General features: G+C 31.1%; 4 protein-coding genes across 6 annotated transcripts; 1 reads left to right on the top strand and 3 right to left on the bottom strand.

Annotated features, from left to right (window-relative positions):
• Positions 1 to 11: 11 nt before the first annotated feature.
• Bm10244 (Kelch motif family protein) lies at positions 12 to 3,438 on the bottom strand (the record flags this gene model as incomplete). The annotated part of the gene is made up of 8 exons (XM_001898539.2): positions 12 to 274; positions 600 to 850; positions 946 to 1,098; positions 1,268 to 1,441; positions 1,627 to 1,774; positions 2,703 to 2,809; positions 2,886 to 3,064; positions 3,370 to 3,438. The coding sequence occupies 8 exons, from the start codon at positions 3,436 to 3,438 to the stop codon at positions 12 to 14; spliced, it is 1,344 nt and encodes a 447-aa protein (XP_001898574.1).
• A 725-nt stretch (positions 3,439 to 4,163) lies between these two features.
• Positions 4,164 to 7,572, bottom strand: Bm1787 (Low-density lipoprotein receptor domain class A containing protein; the record flags this gene model as incomplete). Its single annotated transcript, XM_043077965.1, has 10 exons — positions 4,164 to 4,399; positions 4,531 to 4,713; positions 5,022 to 5,118; positions 5,363 to 5,517; positions 5,924 to 6,064; positions 6,370 to 6,483; positions 6,617 to 6,706; positions 7,033 to 7,146; positions 7,256 to 7,357; positions 7,428 to 7,572. 10 exons carry the CDS (start codon positions 7,570 to 7,572, stop codon positions 4,164 to 4,166), a joined length of 1,377 nt encoding a protein of 458 aa, XP_042933899.1.
• Positions 7,573 to 9,194: 1,622 nt separating this feature from the next.
• Bma-prx-13 (Variant SH3 domain containing protein) lies at positions 9,195 to 11,230 on the top strand (the record flags this gene model as incomplete). Of its 2 annotated transcripts, XM_001898537.2 has the most annotated exons (7): positions 9,195 to 9,334; positions 9,595 to 9,662; positions 9,780 to 9,919; positions 10,146 to 10,284; positions 10,519 to 10,703; positions 10,773 to 10,888; positions 11,083 to 11,230. In XM_001898537.2, the coding sequence occupies 7 exons, from the start codon at positions 9,195 to 9,197 to the stop codon at positions 11,228 to 11,230; spliced, it is 936 nt and encodes a 311-aa protein (XP_001898572.2). The 2 variants fall into 2 exon arrangements, with proteins under 2 accessions (XP_001898572.2, XP_042933898.1); XM_043077964.1 differs by lacking the exons at positions 9,195 to 9,334; positions 9,595 to 9,662 and having other exon boundaries at positions 9,833 to 9,919.
• A 1,088-nt stretch (positions 11,231 to 12,318) lies between these two features.
• On the bottom strand, positions 12,319 to 14,843 carry Bm10245 (putative homeobox protein R06F6.6 in chromosome II, putative; the record flags this gene model as incomplete). Of its 2 annotated transcripts, none has more annotated exons than XM_043077962.1 (4): positions 12,319 to 12,445; positions 12,784 to 12,929; positions 13,690 to 13,822; positions 14,752 to 14,843. In XM_043077962.1, 4 exons carry the CDS (start codon positions 14,841 to 14,843, stop codon positions 12,319 to 12,321), a joined length of 498 nt encoding a protein of 165 aa, XP_042933896.1. The 2 variants fall into 2 exon arrangements, with proteins under 2 accessions (XP_042933896.1, XP_042933897.1); XM_043077963.1 differs by having other exon boundaries at positions 13,690 to 13,816.
• Positions 14,844 to 18,496: the final 3,653 nt, after the last annotated feature.

Here is an 18,496-nt window from a genome sequence, read left to right as displayed (position 1 = left end):
AGGAGTTGCTATCAGCACATTTCAAGTATCTCCAACAGTTTGTATTTTTTGAAGTATTCTGTACCTAAATGAAGCGCTTGATAACCTCGAGATAAAACATAACGAGCCCATGCAAAACGTAGCTGGAAAGGAGCAGGTAACATATTGACTTCGCTTACTACTGGAAATAGAACACCTAAGCAAATCGTCGATAACGGAAGCGGTTCCATTCGTTTTTTCAAGACACCTTTGATTTTAATGTGTTCTTCTAACAACGCATCTGTTCCACCGCATACTAAAATAAAAAACTGAAATGAAAAAATGTGTGGAAATTACTTTTATAACACTTTGATTTTAAATATATTTCTGACACTACATTATTCAGTGAAAACAATATGCGTTCCACTGCATATACAGAACAAGCTAGATATTGAAAGGAAAGTCACGATGCCAGGAGTTTATAAAGCCATTCGTGGTTAATAGTCTAAGCCGAACCAGTTACATAATTTTTACACTGTTAAGAATTTCCGAAAATATGTCCACCTGTACTACAATTACTCAATCAACTACAACTTTTTTATATTAAAAAAATGAAAATTTGTGAAGACAAGAAATCTCACCAAACAGTTGTCCATCAACAATAGCTGCCGTATGCCATAATCTGCAGGACTTCGTTTCAAGTTCAATATTTACTGCAGTCCACGTTCCTAGATAACGTCCAACACTATCTTTCTGTACTTCTATTCTCCAAAAATCAGACAGTGCCCGAGCTCCATTCGAATATCCACCGTAAACCAAAGCCTGATTTGGAAATAGTGTATTGAGTGAACACCATGTTCTACCTTCTGGTTCGTTTATTCCCGTCACATCACTGAAACTTTTATTCTAAAATCTAAAAATGTGGACTCAGGTGAAAAAAAACGCAAAGATTTCACATGAAACTATTCAGGATCAGTGAAGTTCTACATTTGCGTCCAGATGAGGGATGACAGATCAAGCAGGTACAAATCATTTAGTCGTTGATTTTGACTTCGTCCACCGAAAAGTAGGATAGCATTAAATCTTTCAAGAAACGTGCATGCAGATGCTGCACGGGCTGAAGGCACCGTTCCTCCAACTCTAAAAATGATTGGATAATCCGGAAAAACTAAATTAGTTTCAAAAAACTCTTTTCAACAATCAAGTTGACAACCAAGTAAGAAGCTATATATTGAATTTTATTAATATTCTAATCCATAATTCAAAATAAAAATGAAAAATCTGCTGCCATTCCATAAAAAAGGCTTACTTTGCAAGAGTCCAGTTCAACTGTTTTGTTGGATCAGGATCAAAAATCAGTAACTGGTTATTCCAGTAGAAAGGCCTAGTTTCATCAGCGACAAATTCTCCCACATCTCTCAAATATAACGCTGGATTTGGCATATCAAAAGGGCCCGGTCCATACCCACCAAAGTAGTAACACCTAAAAAATTAATAATAAATAGTACAGAGAGAATAAATAAATACTAAATAAAAGAAATAAATAAAAAAACAATAATTCATAATAACAACAATAACAATGATAATTAATAATAATAACAATAAATAGATAAATAAATAAATAAGTACTACATAATTTTGAACTTGTGTCAGAAAATTCGTACTAACTTCTTCCTGTAACACCATCCAGCCATTTTGTCTCGAGGTGTTGGTATGAGGCTCTCATCGTTAGTGACAACCAGTGACCAACGTTCTTGTACTAAATCCAGTACGTACATTGCCGATGACTGGCCTTCCAAGATATTATTGGGAGTTGCTGCAAATTTTCGTGAACAGTCATATAATGCTTATATGTAGTGGTGAGCATTATAATTTGATGACTTTAGAAGATTAATTTATTCTGAGTATGAAGTTAAAAAATGGTTTATAAAATATATCATGCAATACTTAATCATGGCAAAAATGACATAAATGGAGAAGTCAACGGACATCACTGTCTTTATAATTTAATGTGCTATGTTTTAATATGAACTGAAATACCCCGCCTTCAAAGAATGAATCAAGGAATTTAAATAACCAATAACTACTAACTATCTATTCATTCAACACCAAGTTGACAATAATGATCAAACGATATTTAGTTAATTGGTATAAATATAAAAGCAGGACGGTTACCTATCAATTTGGTTTTATAGAGATCATCTAATGCAACAGAGAGAGAGAGCATGATATACAAAATTAAAGCAATCGCTTGATTTATTCCTATTTTAATTTTTGGTATTGTACCATTACATTTTTCGATCCAGCATGTTCAAGTCCTAAATTTGAAATACTACGGTCCCAATAAAAACTACTGCATAGTATATGCAATTTAAAACTAAAAATACTTTTAAAATTATATATCCTTTATGTTAATTATAATTCACAGAGACGAAATATCAACTAAAATTTCAATAATTCTCGTAAGTATTGATTCATGTTGACTGTAGCGGCGGTATTTACCTTTCTCTTCAGGATGATTACCATTACTGAGATGTAATTATTTGATGAACTAGAAGATTACACCATGAAAAACGCATCAGTCCTTCTGAAGTTCTAATTTTTAGAACAAAAAAGTTATGTTAATATATGTTAATTACACCTTCAAAGTAAGCTTATTTTTGCATGTTGCATATTACATGAATTCCGTCTAATGTGAAGTCCTTAATTATCACAATATCCGAAATGACGTAAACTAAACTTACAACGTCGGACGTAGCCTCCAAAGATAAAAATGCAACAGCCACATAATACAGCACAAGCACCACTAATTGATGGAGGTACATCACCATGTGGGACATGATAAAGTATCCTGAAATTCATACTAAAAAAGTTGAAGAAGTAAACATTTTATGCGTGAATGCACAACAACACACAGATAAACAAACCACTTAACATCTTTACAACCGGTCAGCAAACCAGCAGGTAATATGTACAGAAACGTGGAAGAGCGATAACGGAACTCGTTGTCTTCCTCAAAATAATAACCGCCCCATACAATCAATGATTTTTTATATTCAATCATTGTATGTCCGACAACTGGACTTATCTCCCTACTGTCGTCATCCTGAAATTGTTTCTGTTTTAGTCTCATCCAACACTAAAGGTATGTAATGGATAACTTTTTAAGCTTAATGATTTTAAAGATAATTAGAGATAATACTACTAATACGAAAACTTCAAAAACCATGTGGGCATCCAGAACATAATATGCAAATAAGAGACTTCTACTAGTCAATCTTGGAAAACTGAAGGCACGGAATAAAGCAAATGTGAAACGATCCATGTGACAAATTTCATAGCGATTATCACTTTTGCAGAAATCTGACAAAGATAAAAGAATTGAGGAAATACACAATAATGATATATTACAAAGATTTGATAAGGTAGTCGTTTGTCGTTCCAAGTTACTTGAGCGCCTTCCGGTGGACCACCAAACATTATCAGTATAATTCACTGTAATGAGGAAACAGAGATAAGTATAAGTGATAGTTCAGTTATAACATAAGAAAACAAACAGTTTACTCGTACAAGATTTATTGTTCTCATCTAATTGTAAGTCAAAAAAGGGTCGAGATTTACAGCAATCACACAGCTATCATTTAATTTACGACTGAAAAGAGAAATAAGCAAGGAAAATAGAAACACATTTGCTTTGATAAAATAGAAAAGAGAGTAAAACTAAGCTGAACTTCTCGAGAAAGCTATAATTCTGTATTAATTCAAAAGCCTTCCCACTCACACTTAACCCCATCCTGACCTCTACCCTCTACTCCAACAGCTAACGAAGCATCATCACTCCTTTACACTTCTTCAACAACAGACTCAACCCTCACATCAAACCATCAATCATCTTTGTCACAAATCCAATACTGATCACGTTATGTTACCACGTTTGGAGAATCTGTGAACATTGCTATTCCACAGAAGAGAACAGTTTGAAGGTTGTATTTTAGTAAGGTAAAGGTATGTGTGTACTGGTTGTATAAGCTTTTCATTTTATTATATTGAAATGCTGAACATAGAAATAAATACCAACATGTTTCGTTTTATAAGGTGCGCATTAAGTTATACATAATGTTTTGTCCGAAGAAAATAGACTCAGGCAATACAGACTTCACTAAATTTTAAAGAACATGGAAAAATAAAGTGAAGTAGTAGGAATATTAGGACGGTTTATTCGGAGGAGGTATATATCCTCGAGGTCGAATGAGCATTTGCACAGCTGAAAGACGTTTACCATTCCAGTTAAGTCCAGGATATGTACCCTGAGCTCTGTTGATTGCTGTTAAAACACCTTTATGTTGACATCCTTTTCTCCACCATCCTCCTCCATCGATACAGCCTTTTTCTGCACTGGTCACAAATGGACACAATTGACTCTGGGCTAATTCGTTTACTGCTGAAACAAGAAAATCTGCGGAAATCTGTCGTGTGTATACATCAGGAAATTTCTGAAATATTCGAGCGAAATACGCTAAAAAATAACGTTTAGTTTATTGATTTGTGATAAGAAAAGGAAAGAAAACACACTGTTCGTGCCATTCCCATAAATGATACTTCCAATGTTTAATCGATAGTTCAGAAGTCTTTCATAAACGATAAAATGCGAATACCGAACCAAGATTATTTGTCCATTGATCGCTGTGCGTAACCTTAAAAGTAATTCATTCGGGCACTGCGGGCGACTAGTCAAATGATGCATGCGTTCCAATCCTGCAACTGATAAGTCCACGGAATTATGCTATATTCAAAAATATAATGCAATTAATTATCTTAGTATCTGATTCCGAAATTAAATTATAATTCAAAGAAAGAAGAATTGCCTAACTCATCGCTTTATGGACTTGATATTGTATACATAGACTTCGTTGGAATTTTTATTGCAACGAATATATGTTGCGAGAATTGCCTTTTAACAAACAATACTGTGATTTGAAAGAAGACACATTTAGTTTGCATAATTGAGGAAAAAACTAAATTTCACCAAAATTTTATTGGAACATAAGCGAATGAGAACCAACCAATCCAAAAATTTGAATTATCTAACTCGAAACCATTTTCATATTCCAATATATCCTTGTCAAAACTAAGCGATGTGTTGAAACGTTGCATGATTATCTAAAAATTTATCTTCAAATAATCTGCACTGGAAGCTTATTATCATCCTTTTGCTTTGTCATGCCTATTCTAACTATTAAATTTATTTCAACTACTGGCAGTGACCAATTACCAAATGATATTTGAAAATGGGAGCACAAGGCAAATTCCACTTTTATCCGTAACATTTCCGAAGAGCAAAAAATGTTTGGGGTAAGGATATCTTTCGCTTTCCACTCACTTATTCATGTGTTTATAAACTTACCGTCCATCCACCACCAAATAAATCCATTTCACAGTGGGCAATAAAGGGACACATTTCAGGCTTAGAGCAACTCCAGTCATTGAGTTTGAACAAGCCTGATCCCAAAAAATGATAACGTCTCTGCAAATCGGCACAATCGCTGCTGAAGACTGGGGCTGAAACATGTCGAACTCCATTTCTTTACATTTATAAGTCTTACCATCGTCAAAGCTATCGATAGTATCTCTCTACTGAGACTATTGTCAAAACACTATATGAGTACAATTCTTCTCTATCACCAGAGATGAGATTGCCCGAGTTTCTGTCCCTGTCATATTCATTAATTTTTGATTGCTAGGTTATACCAGCAATTATTAACTAATTATGATGCAGGTAACAACTGCTGCTAACAACTGCAAATTTTATTAACCGCCAAAGGGAAAGCAAGGTGCTTGCAAATAAAATCCAATCATGCTTTAGTAACATCCAAATGCCAAGATATTTAAAGTACTATGCAGTAATTTAAGAAAGTCCTCTTCAAGAAGTCTGTCTAATGTCAAAGATGTATATATATAAACTAACCTAAAAAAGGGATACAAAGACCAAAAGAAGTACGCGAATAACCCAGTGGACAATCACATCCGAAAATGCCAGCAGTCGGATTAAAACAACATTGCTTTGGTCTCTGACACATGTTACTTCCAGCCATCTCTTTACAATATCCTGTGCAATGATTACTTATTAATACACAAAAAATGACATGGAACTAAGGAAGACAGAAAACAGAAAAAAAAAATTAAAACGAAGTTGAAGAAATAAAAGTGTTTTAGCATTCTAGATACCTAACTTTGGTATAACATCTTGTAAAGCTTTTATGATAAAAGCATACTATCAACTTTTAACTGCTCCTACAAAGAATAAAATTTTCCTTTCTATACGTTGCGAAAAAGACTTATTTCGAGTTTTATTGTCTTGAACTTCAACATCTAACTTATTCATATTATTTTCTCTGAAATTAGGAATCATACTTTCATCACTCCCATCGTTACATTGTTCAATACCATCTAGGACATTGACAATGGATATACATTCATGTGATATGATACATTGAAATTCGTCTTCTAGACATCCCTCTATTGGCCCTGAATAAATTATGGAAGAAAATTACTTGACTATCATTAAGTAATGAGGAGGTATGTTTACAATGTAAAATGCAGCGACATATAAAAATATGATTTTGAGGTAGAAAGATGACTTAAAATTGTTAGTTATTACTTTCAATAGGAGCACCCACATCAAACGGAGATGCTGTAGTTGGACTTGTTCCGGTCTGATTGCAACCTGGTAATGCAAGAGCACAAAGGTCTAAAATAAGCGTATTATTCAAAATTATATGCTTAAATTTATCACAGATGAAAATGGAACTTATTTTATCTATAATGAAGCATAGCAGTTCATCAAACTATGAATGAAGAGTATTAAGAGATAGACGAGAAAGTTGAATATAAGTTTTGCGTGCCTCATTCACATAAATGTAAAATGAATTAAGTCAAAGCTCATTTCCAAGTCCACGAAGCAAAACCTTAAAGTTTTCAAATGTAGTAATTGGAGACTTATACAGCGTAAATTTTGAAAGTTGGATTTTTCTTTCATAGCACAATTACTCTGAACATCACTGTAACATTTGCTACCTTCATCTGAACCATCAGCGCAATCATCAACACCATCCCCAATCCATTGAGGTAAGATACAATTGTCTGTGGACAAGCATTTAAAGTGGTCAGTCTCCGTGCATATATTTCGCCCTGCAAAATGAAAAATTTCAAAAAGGAAACTGAAGAATAATGTATTTAAAAAAAAAAAAACTGAAAAGGTGAAAATGAGGTCAACAGAAATTAGTATAAAAGAATAAACATCGACGGTCGCTGCAAAGCATATCACGTTCCTCCATTTTGACACATTTTCCGCATCCATTGCTTACTTTTGAATCACATAACACTTTATTCACTGGACATTCTGCAAAAATAACATCTGATAGTAATTCCATTATTCTTTGCTTTGAAGGTCATAAATATTTGAGTAGGACCTTCATCAGCTGCATTTGGACAATCAGCGAAGCAGTCCCTTACTGCTGTCAATGTTATACAAACTAGTGGACCACTAGGATCGCAATCAAAGCTGGCCACACATCGACCACCAATATGTCCAGGATATTCTGTAAATCTTGTCATGTTAAAGGAAAAAAAAAAAAAAATTGGGCTATAAAACTGTTCAACTGAAACAGTCTTCTCAAGAAGAAGTATCCTTCTCTCACTTATGACACATTCTTAGATCAAATCTTGAAACGCAGTATTGCTACACAAAACAGTTCGTGTTTTTGTGGATCCTTTCTAAATTAATTGTTTATTATTGGATGAGAGAAGATGCTTAGGTTATCAAAATGATTTCTTTTGCTACCTATGGCTAGTAGTGATTGAAGTTTTATTCTACCGAATGATAGAAATGACCTGTAAGAAGTGGGATGTGAGCATGCGACAATGACAATTGAAGAATGGTGAGGAAGAATGAAGGGACATCAGCTGGCATTGGACATTACCTTTTTTAATTACACCTGAAAAATGATAGTAAAGTGACGAAAATAGTAAAATCATTTTTATGAATGAATGAGGCAAAACATACATATGCATGGGTGTGTCATGTAAATAATGCACAATAATCATCCATACTGCTCCATTGATAATGGATGTCAATAAATAATCACAATCCCTTTAATCTAAACATTTCCAGTTTCCATGAATATAGTAATTGTGGCTCTTGAAAACTATTACATTCGGATTATCGATTCAATTAATTAATCTACTCAATTACAACCTGCTTATTCTGATTATTACATTGTTAATTGACGTATTGTTGACATGAACAGTAAGCTTGCTTGATAATTTCATTTGAAATGTAAGATTCATTCTGCTGCCATCATAAGGGCTATATATTGTTATGATAGCTAAATTGTGCAAATATTTGGCGGAAATGTCCTCTGAAATGGGCGTTCTTTATTGTATTTGAGAAATAACACATCAATGGCTTTAACGCTATGTAGGTCACAACAATTTATTTGCTTTTTGATATCATTCAAGAAAGTTCATTAAAATTGAAATGTTGATCTGGGGAGTGACGATAAATTTAAAGGAAGGATAATAGCAATTTCTTTTATTCTTATCTAAATGTTCCGGAAACAATTATTTTTGATCTGTTTTGAACTATTTTATTTCAAATCATTTTTAGACTTATTTGTTATTGATTCATTGATAAATGGTAGAATAAGAAGCAAACAAAAAGTCAATGCTATTTAACATTTTAATTAGACATTTCTGAGGTACTTGCACTTGTAACTAGATATCCCTCAGGTAATCTCTCTCAGGTAATCAATGCCAATGTAATCTTTCCCTCTATTGTCATGAGTAATTCAAACGACTACAAATATAAAATAATTAATACCTTCAGAACTTACCAATTACCCAATCACATCCGTTCGGTAGTAAAGTATCAAAATACAAAGTCACCAAATCAAGCCATCAGTCATGCGTGTATCCGTGTGTGTATACGTAAGTACTCAAATTGTTACGCGTGAAAGCGTCTACTGTCATTTACTTTACTGTCCCAGTCTTTCTAATATCTTTGAACTGTGATAGCAGTGTTAGCCGTGATAAGTTAGCTCCTTTGCGCCCATAAATGACAAGGCGGTGCTTGTTGTCGCGGAGAGAGTCAGATAATGATGATGGAATAATTGGGCATTTTGCGCTCATTTGTGCCATGTAATTACCGGTTCTGTTGTCGTTCAGGAAGAGTTCTTGGGATGAACTATCGATGTTCATGGCCAAATAGGCCTACTACTTCTCCGATGACATCTTGCACATGTCCACACACATTTGACCATTCGTCCTTTCCTATACGACAAGTTCAAAGTCCAACTCCAGTACATACGCGCTGTACTTTGTTAGTTTTCACTCAGTGGTTATTTAATTACAGAAACTCTCTTCTCGTACAAATCACGAGAAGGGATGATACTGCGATGTTCTCTTGATGGGGTCTGTAATCCTTAACTATGATAACGATTCTCGAGAAGTTTGTCCCAAAGATAAGGAAAGAATGAAAGTTGAAGTACGAGATAATTGTTAGAACATTGAAAAAATAACGTTTAACATATGATTTATAGTTTTTGCACTGTTTAATGTTAAAGATTTGTTGGCTTTCAGTTGCACAAATGCAAAAAACTACACTGTAGATGGGAAAATCGCTCAACTTTTCGGTGAATCAACGAGAGGTCTCACCTATTATTATTACTAGTATCATTAATCAAATAATCTCTTAATTAAATGACATGCTGTAAACTATATAAGAGACATCAGGATATAAAAGAATTATCAACATTTTTTTCTAGGCGCCTTCAGTAGTATCGAAGCAGTTTTGGCTGCTGTAAATTCTATTGCTGATATGCTTAATGCTACCCATCATGCAGTTTTTAATTCCTTTCAAGCTGTATTTGGTGCATTGGATGAATTTGGAAGGCTGAAAACACAGGTACTTAAAAGTTTTTTTTAAAGAATTTCATAAGTTTGAACGAATTTTGGCAGACCTAATAGCTTGTCCTGTTCGAGAAACTGACACTCAGAAAGATTTTTCTTGTTAGAAACTCAATAGTAAGTCCCCTAATAATAAGTCTTCTTTTATTTGTTTTCTCTTCAAGTAGCAGATGTGATTAATATTACAGCAGTGAAGCAATGCAATATTTATTTGATAATTCTAGATACATTGTTTGCTGGCTTCAACAGCATTACTGAAATGGTTGCGATATATATGGCAACTTTTGCTGAAATGTTTAAGGTTAAAAGTTAGTGGCGACGCTGGGATGGAAGAAGCATGGATGGGAGTTCGAAAAGATTCAGGTATGATTACAATGAATCAGTATATTGCTTTCCTATGATTTTCAATGAAAAAAGACAAACTTTTTTCTGTAAAGAGAAAATGATGAAAAGAAAAGGACAAACTTTTCCAAAATGAAAGAAATTTGTTGTGTAGTAGTAAAATAGATCACAGTGTTATTTTCAAGCATTTCAATTCATTGTGACTTTTCTACAGAACATTGTTTGTCATGAAAGCTTACACTAAGGGTAATTCAGATGCACTCACAACACAGGAAATTACATCGCAGTTGGTTCCTTCTAATCCATTTCGTTGGTTACCTTCATTGATGTTTTGGTTAATGGCAATAGGCGTGCCTTATTTAATGTATCAATCACTTGGAGGAATGGTGGATGAATCAATGAAATGGACAACGGGAAACGATGGTTATTACGAAGCATTGGTAAACTATTTTGGCATCGGTTGAAATACTATATGGTGGCATTTAACAATGATGACAATTAATTTTTAGGCAACAGAAGATCATTATGCTGAAGAAAACGATAATATATCGTTTAAACGTGGCGATATTTTGCGTGTTGCACCTAGAGAATATCAACCGCGAAAACTTGGCTATATTTTGGCATGGTGACTTGTTTTCGAGAAATTTCTCATTTCCAATTAATCATGTTGTTCATCAACTTCTTCATTTACATGGGCTATCATTTAACGAAGATCGATAATTTAAGGATTGAATTTTATATAATCTTTCAATATAATATTATAAGTTCAATTTCATCTGCAAATATTTATTCAATGCTTCGCATGTATCTTACTTTCAGCTCAACGGGTGGTAAAAAAGTGGGATTAGTTCCAATTAAAAAAATTCGATTGACAAGACGAGTCGCTGAATCATCTGCTTTTACTGGACAGGATGCCGTTCAATTATTTGATGATGCACACGCTTTTGAAAATAATTTGTATGACTGAGTGTAATTTTATCATATTTTGAATTATTTGTAACCTCTTTTGTAGTACATATTTTAGACTTCTATGAACTCGTTTTAGATAATGTGAGCTGCTTGTATGCTAATCCTGTTTCTTAATTCCTAAAAAGTTTCTTTCAAGCTGTTATTGAACTTTTATCAAAGGCAAATATTAATCACTTAGATAAAGTTCTGTTCTTGTAAGCTTTCATCATCTTGTCGAAGACACAAACTATGAATTCTACATAGATATAGCTTGCATATTAAATCAGAAATACCTTACCGTGATTATGTTTTTTATCTAATCTCTCACTGTTCTAGTTCAACTCTATTTCCTCTGAGGTTTCCACATAGACTGCGTACATGAAGTAATGCAGTCCGTCAAATTTCAATTTCTGTCTTTCCGCACGCTTATTTATCTTTGTCAGTTGCTAATTTTAAGTAGATGAAAATTAATGGTAATTTTTAATTGCTCAGATAATAGCGCTTTCTCTACACACCCGTTTTTTAATGTTTGCCTTCAAGAACTGTTTGCAATTTTTGTCATTCTTTTTCTCATGAATTTTCCTATCAGTATAGAAGAAATCCATATTGTTTTCATGAAAGACTTAACATTGCTCAGTTTCACATTTTTTACCCATATTTGATGGACTTATAAATATGGAACAGTAAAAATGAAAAGCTTCTTGAAGACAAAAACAAAAATGTATAGATACAAATCAAAAAATTAGGAAAATACATATATATGAATTCAAAGGGAAGATTTCATACATATTTGTTTTCAAAAATAAAAATATGAATTTCTAGTAATGAACAAAATAGCCTATATTTTTTTTTTTTTTTTTTTTTGCGTGTATATATATATACTAATCCCCAGATAGAGTTGTTTCAGCTCATTCACATTTCCATTTTTCGATTTGCAATTGAAAACAAAAGAGCAAAATGGAAATATGAAGTAAGCATCAGCAACGGTAAAGAAGAAAGCAATACATGCAATAGGAAATAGTTAATGAGATCAGATGTAAATAGGATACAGTGTAGAATGAGAGGAAACAATGATGTATTATTAACAGTAAGAAAAGATTGGGTAAGTTATCGAAGTGTTAACTGCATCTGGTTGAATGTTTTGGAACATAAATGCTGGATTAGTGCAGAGTTGTTTTCATTGACTTCAGGTGATGAATCTGGTGGTGAAGATGCATTTGAACTGGTGGTATGCCTGAAACAACAAATTATTTACCCATGGGAATATGCTATCAATTGATTAATTAACCAATTCACAAAGTAGCATAAGTTGAGTGTTCTGCTATTGTTTTATCTTCTTGTTCTTATCGAGTGCTTATATTTTTATTGACGGATCTTTTAGTGAAACAATGAGTGTAATAGTGATAAATATGTTGATTTCATATTCAATTTCAATTACTCAGCTAATATGTTTGAATTAATTAATCAATTTATAAGGTAGCATAGGATGAATGTTAGTCACAAATTGACGACAATAAAAAAAAAAAAAAAGGAAAGCCGCCGATAAAGAGAAAAAGCGATAGATAGATAGACCTGAGCAAAGTGGCATTTTTATCATTGCGTTTATCTTTGGCTCGACGATTCTGAAACCATGTTTTCACCTGACTCTCATTTAAACCTAATGATCGAGCAATCAACAATCGTCTACTTCGTGGCATGTACTGATCTGTGAGGTATTCCTGTAGAAGTATTAAAATGAGTGAAAGAAATTGAAATTCTGTAATTTTTTTCAACAAATTTATAAACATATCTTCACAAATGTTTTCAAACTTCTTGTTTGCTTTTTTCAAAGTTAAACCAATTACTTTTAGTATATGAAAATTCTTTTAACTTCAAATTAATTCTTTTGATCGTTAGCTTTATTGATGTATTTTATGATCGTTATAATGAATTTATTCGTAATAATTTATTATAATGATACAACTCATTTTTCATATGAAAAAATTATTTGCAGTGAGAAATTCATTTTCTTTTTTTTTTTTTTTTCTTTTTTTTATACATCAGAAATGATAGTTTTTGCATTTCTTAACCTGTAACATTACATTGATGAGAAAGACAAAAGTAATAAGTTAACATTGTGTAGAAATTCCATATGCCTCAAATATATATTTTGAGAGTAATTGTCAATCGTTCCCAAATTCTTTTTTTTTTTGTTTTAATTTTGGAAGCTTTTTATATTTTAAAATGACATCTGGACAGCAAATGTTGATTTTTGTTCGTATCATTCTAATAACCAATAAGCATAATAATGAGGATTAAACATAAATATGTACGCATAATTAGCATATAGTCATTAGCTTGCTTAATTGTATAATAATTTAGATTCAAATGTATGTGTGCCCGAAGTGATTTTTTGTGTGTATATTGCTAGCATTCAAGAATTACAGGTATTTTTTTTCTTAGCAGATTAACTACTGCTAACAGGAAAATGTAATTAACCTTTTCCAATGTATCTGCTTGCACAGATGTAAAAGTTGTCCGTTGTCGTCGCCTTGTCGTTGAAGTTACATTAACAGATGCCAATGATTTGTCGAGATTTGCTGTGATGTATGTAGTAGCATCATTGCTATAACTAAAATTTTCATCTAATCTTATAAAGAAAAACAAAAAAAAGAGGGAAATTACTAGAGTTTAAAGCAAATGATAATGATTTATTAAACTTGTGATGACAAATTGAAATAGCAAATAAAGAGAAATATGAAATTATTGTTATTCCCCAAATGCATTTCGATAACTATTAACTATGAAATAAATGGAACGAATCAATAGAATTTCAATTGCTAATTTTTCTCAATAATATATTTTAAAATTTAGTTTTTTTTTTTTTTTTTTTTTTTTCTTTTCAATTATAGAAGCATAACAAAATGTAATATTTTAATGCTATGATCGAAAAGGCAAAATTTTTTAAACAAAATCACATATATTTCATTCCTTCATCTTTTTTTTTTTTCCCCTAAATGTCATCTGTTATTGCGACTATTCAATTTTCATATTCCCTTAAGACCTTTTCCTTTGCATGCAATTTAAAACACGAATAAGTGATCCAAATGATATAATATGATTGATGTCATTTTCATTTGGTAAATTAAAGAGATGCGACAGACATATGTTGCGTTAGATGAGACAGGTGGTCATTAGCACATAAATTAACTATTTATGATACATATCAAGAAACGTTAATCACTGCAAAACTTCTTCGAACAATGTTATAATTGTCTGTTTTTGTCATTAGAGAGAAATGATATCTGATCAATTCAAAATTTCAAAAAAAAAAAAAAACTACTCTTAATAGTCATATAGGCAACTAATGATGATATAATATTAACAATAATCTTTGTTAAGCAGTGAATTTTAGAACGAATTGGATATTTAATGAACGGTGCATTCCTTTGATAATAGAAGAGATAAATGGTGATAATTATTATGATTATGATTGATAATAACAATAAAAGCGAAAGGGGTAATAATAATAATAATAATGGCGATTGAAATAACAATGACCTTGTCGTATTATCGATAGTTTGATTAGCAAGTCGTAGGTATGGTTTGAATGCCGAAAATGACGGATGACCAATTGTTATTGACGTTGCCATTTGTATAATCTGCCAAATAGTTTTGTATTATCGATGCAATATTATCCTAAAATAGTTGCAAAAAGTTAAGAAATCAATTTAGGAATTCACTAATTACTTACAATTACATTTTCAATAATGATGTGAGGTAAGTAGGGAAAGTTATTATTATTAGTAGTATATTATTATTATTGTTATTTTATTATTAAAACAACATCTGTCAGTCAATGAAGTTTACATTGTGAAAAGAAATTTCTAAAATAAAACGATTGAAAAAAGTTTTTTTTTTTTTAAATTCAACTTGCTAACGATTAGGAATACTATATTTGATGGAGTGACATGTGTACGAGATGACTGAGAGTGCTGTTATCAGCAGCGAAAGGAAATTATTAACACTTTTTCACTTTCCGATTAGATTGTATTCATTTATACAATTTTCATTATTATTACATCACTATTGCACTTATTTTGTGTCAAAGCGATCGTACAATCGAGCGTTGTTGGAGGAATCAAACTGAATAATAGAGTTAATCCTTTATTCATTACTACTCTTTCATATTATTATTTTTTATATTTTCAAAAGAAATTTATAAAATGAAGTGGTTGCAAAAAAAGTTTTTTTTTTTTTTTTTTAAATTCAAAAATAGAGCTGTTTATGAGGAATATTTTGCTCATCGAATAAAAGCATCTCTCATCAGTATGAAATAGAAAATTGCATAACAAAAATTTATAATGCTCTACTTTAATGAAGGAAAAAAAAAGATCATCTTAAACATATAACTCTTATTGCACTAATTTATCAATATGACAATTTGAAAAATTGCTGAAAGTTATAAACATGTAATAAAAATTGGATTAAGAAATCAGCCAATTGTATTATTTTATCAAAATGTTCCTTTTTGATTAAAAAAAAAAATAAATATTTTAAATTTACTAATCAATAAGACAAAAATGAAATTAGTGAATTTTACATTGCACTAAGTTAACATTCAAATATTCGTCTGCTAAATATCGAACTATGATCAATTCGAAAAGGTAAAACAATAAAAGAGTAAGGCGACGACATTTGTCTGTATGATGACATACAACAGTATTTGTTAACTTTTGAAATGTAAATACATCAGTTGCAATATGTATGTAGTTATTTAAGTTGAGTGCACCGTATACTCATTTCATAGTTACATTCTCGATAATATGAAAGTGTCCCTTTAATTTATGATAGGTTACTCTAACATAAAATTGATGTAATTTAGTTCTACCTAAAAAAAAAAAATTAAATTATACTTATATCGTGCGAAACTTTTTAAAAGAAATTCATTTTTTTTAATTTCTATATAATAATATTAATAATTACGATCAAGAAGCAACTTATGAGTAAACAATTAATTGTATTATCATATAATAATATTAATCAGTTTCATTGAATAGATGTGACTATAGTTGCTGGCATAAACAAATTTCTAAGATATCATAACAGTTACTGATATCATTTGCTACTATTAGCATTATTGTAAATTCTAGCGTCAAGAATGATAAATTAATCTGAGATTAGATTAATTAAAAAAGAAATGTAACATAATTTATTTTAGTCTGATTCTGAACAGAATTATATAGATCAAAATTTCATTAAAGCTTTTAACTAATCGATAGCAATTTGATAAAGTCCTAATGTCATTGGTAAATATTGGAAAAGAAAATGTTCCATTATTACAACTGAATTATCCGATCAATTTACACACTTAATTTATAGACAATAACTGTTCAGGTGGTAGCAGATTTCGATTTTGAACAATAAACAATAATTTGAAATTAGCAAAGTTAAATTTTAATTAGAACTCATAACAATTCGATGATATTGTGAGTAAACACTCATTTGATCATTTGTCGCAGAACATTCCTCGATTGATGCTCTCAACTTAATTAAGTTTAATTAAATTAAATTGAAAAAGGAGCAAGCAATGAAGTTAATTTGACCATACAAATGTTTCGTTCCACCATCCATTTGCAATCTTCAAAGGACATTTTCCATTTATAATTTTTATTTTTGATAATAACATTACTTATCTCTTAATACCATCAATTAATTAATTAATTAATTAATTATTTTAGTTTCATCAACAATCCTAGTAAAGCCATAGCCATAAAGATGGGTGGGTAGGCTTAAAATGACTGAATCTGCTCGGTTTATAATTGCAATAATTGTGGAAAAGGTGTTGAAAATGTATAATTGTTATGAAAATAAGTGGAAAAACGAATGATCTGCAAGAATATACGAAAGAGACAGAAAGGTTAAATCTCTCGAAGTTCAAATGAACTTATTGGTTGAGGACAATAGACTGAGAACAAAGAGAAGTGACACTGATTGCAAATGGGTTGCTATGTAAACAAAAGTAAGAGGGATAAACCGTTGAGAACTAAATATGAGCTAAAGTAATTAAATATTTAGTTAACTAAATTTATAGATTCTTTTTTCAATGATTGTCAACCTCATTTCAACTGTTGTAGTAAAGGAAGAGAAACAAATTATTGTGTTCCTGTGGAATGTGAACTGTAAATAAAGTATTGAAATATAGAACGAAAACAAATTAGCACTTCAATCGATATTATGATTCATTGATATTATTAACATTTTGTTCATTCAGAAGGTTAATAGCGTTCAGATGGACTTATGATTATGTGATTTCATAGAAATGAAAGAAAGTTTCGTCGAGAATAATAGAGATAATAAAGTAACAAATAATAAATTAATCATTCAATTTACAAAAAGAAAAAAAAAATGAATGTGTGCTTTTCAGTTCGAAAATGGTGCAATTAAATCCGAAAGTATTTATGTATACACAGTGAACAACAAAAAAAAAAAAAAGAATTATTTATTTATCTTCAAAAACTTACAATATTCATCCAATAATTTTCACTTTTAATTTGTTAATGATATTTTGGAAACTTGACAGAACTTAAAAATTTTCAAGAATGGCAAAATTTTATGAACAGGTAGAGGATTAACTCAGTAATTTTCTCATCAATATTTACCACTAAGCTGATTTTCAGTGGAACTTTTGTGAACAGGTATGGAAAGTGAACAATTATTAGTATAATGTGTCATCTCATGATGACAGATTCTATCCTTTCATAATATCAAATTCATAGTATTCAACTGTAAACAGTTTGAAACATAAATTTTTTTTTTTTTTTTTGACGTAAAAAGATAATAGAAATATATGCTTAATCTTTTAGAAACTAACAAATAGAGAGAATATAATTTATGTATGCTTAATTCAAATCAGGTACTATTAGCTAGGATTATTTGTATATGACAGATTAACGAGATTGCTTTTAATAACATTTCATTTCAATGCATTTAAATTGTGATAATTCGGAGAGTGCAGCAGAATGAGTGAGTGATCAATGCAAGTATGACATGACACAAACTTTGAAATATTTAATAACCTGGACAAATGATTCAAGAGATAAGAGAGAAAAAGGAAATATAACTTCCTTTCATCACTTAGAATAAAATGAATCAATTAAATTGAACTCCTTTGACACTTCTTAAAAAAATAGACTCAATTGAGACAGAAATGAAAGCAAGCGCACTTCTCACATTTCAAAATCTGAACTTTCATAAAAAAATAATAAAACTTTGCTAAAGAAAGTTACTCATTTAAGAAATGTAA

This window comes from Brugia malayi (assembly GCF_000002995.4).
Source record: "Brugia malayi strain FR3 genome assembly, contig: Bm_v4_Chr2_contig_001, whole genome shotgun sequence".
Taxonomy (NCBI): domain Eukaryota; kingdom Metazoa; phylum Nematoda; class Chromadorea; order Rhabditida; family Onchocercidae; genus Brugia; species Brugia malayi.
The sequence above is the reverse complement of the archived record's forward strand: the minus strand, read 5'-3'. Positions and strand labels throughout refer to the sequence as shown.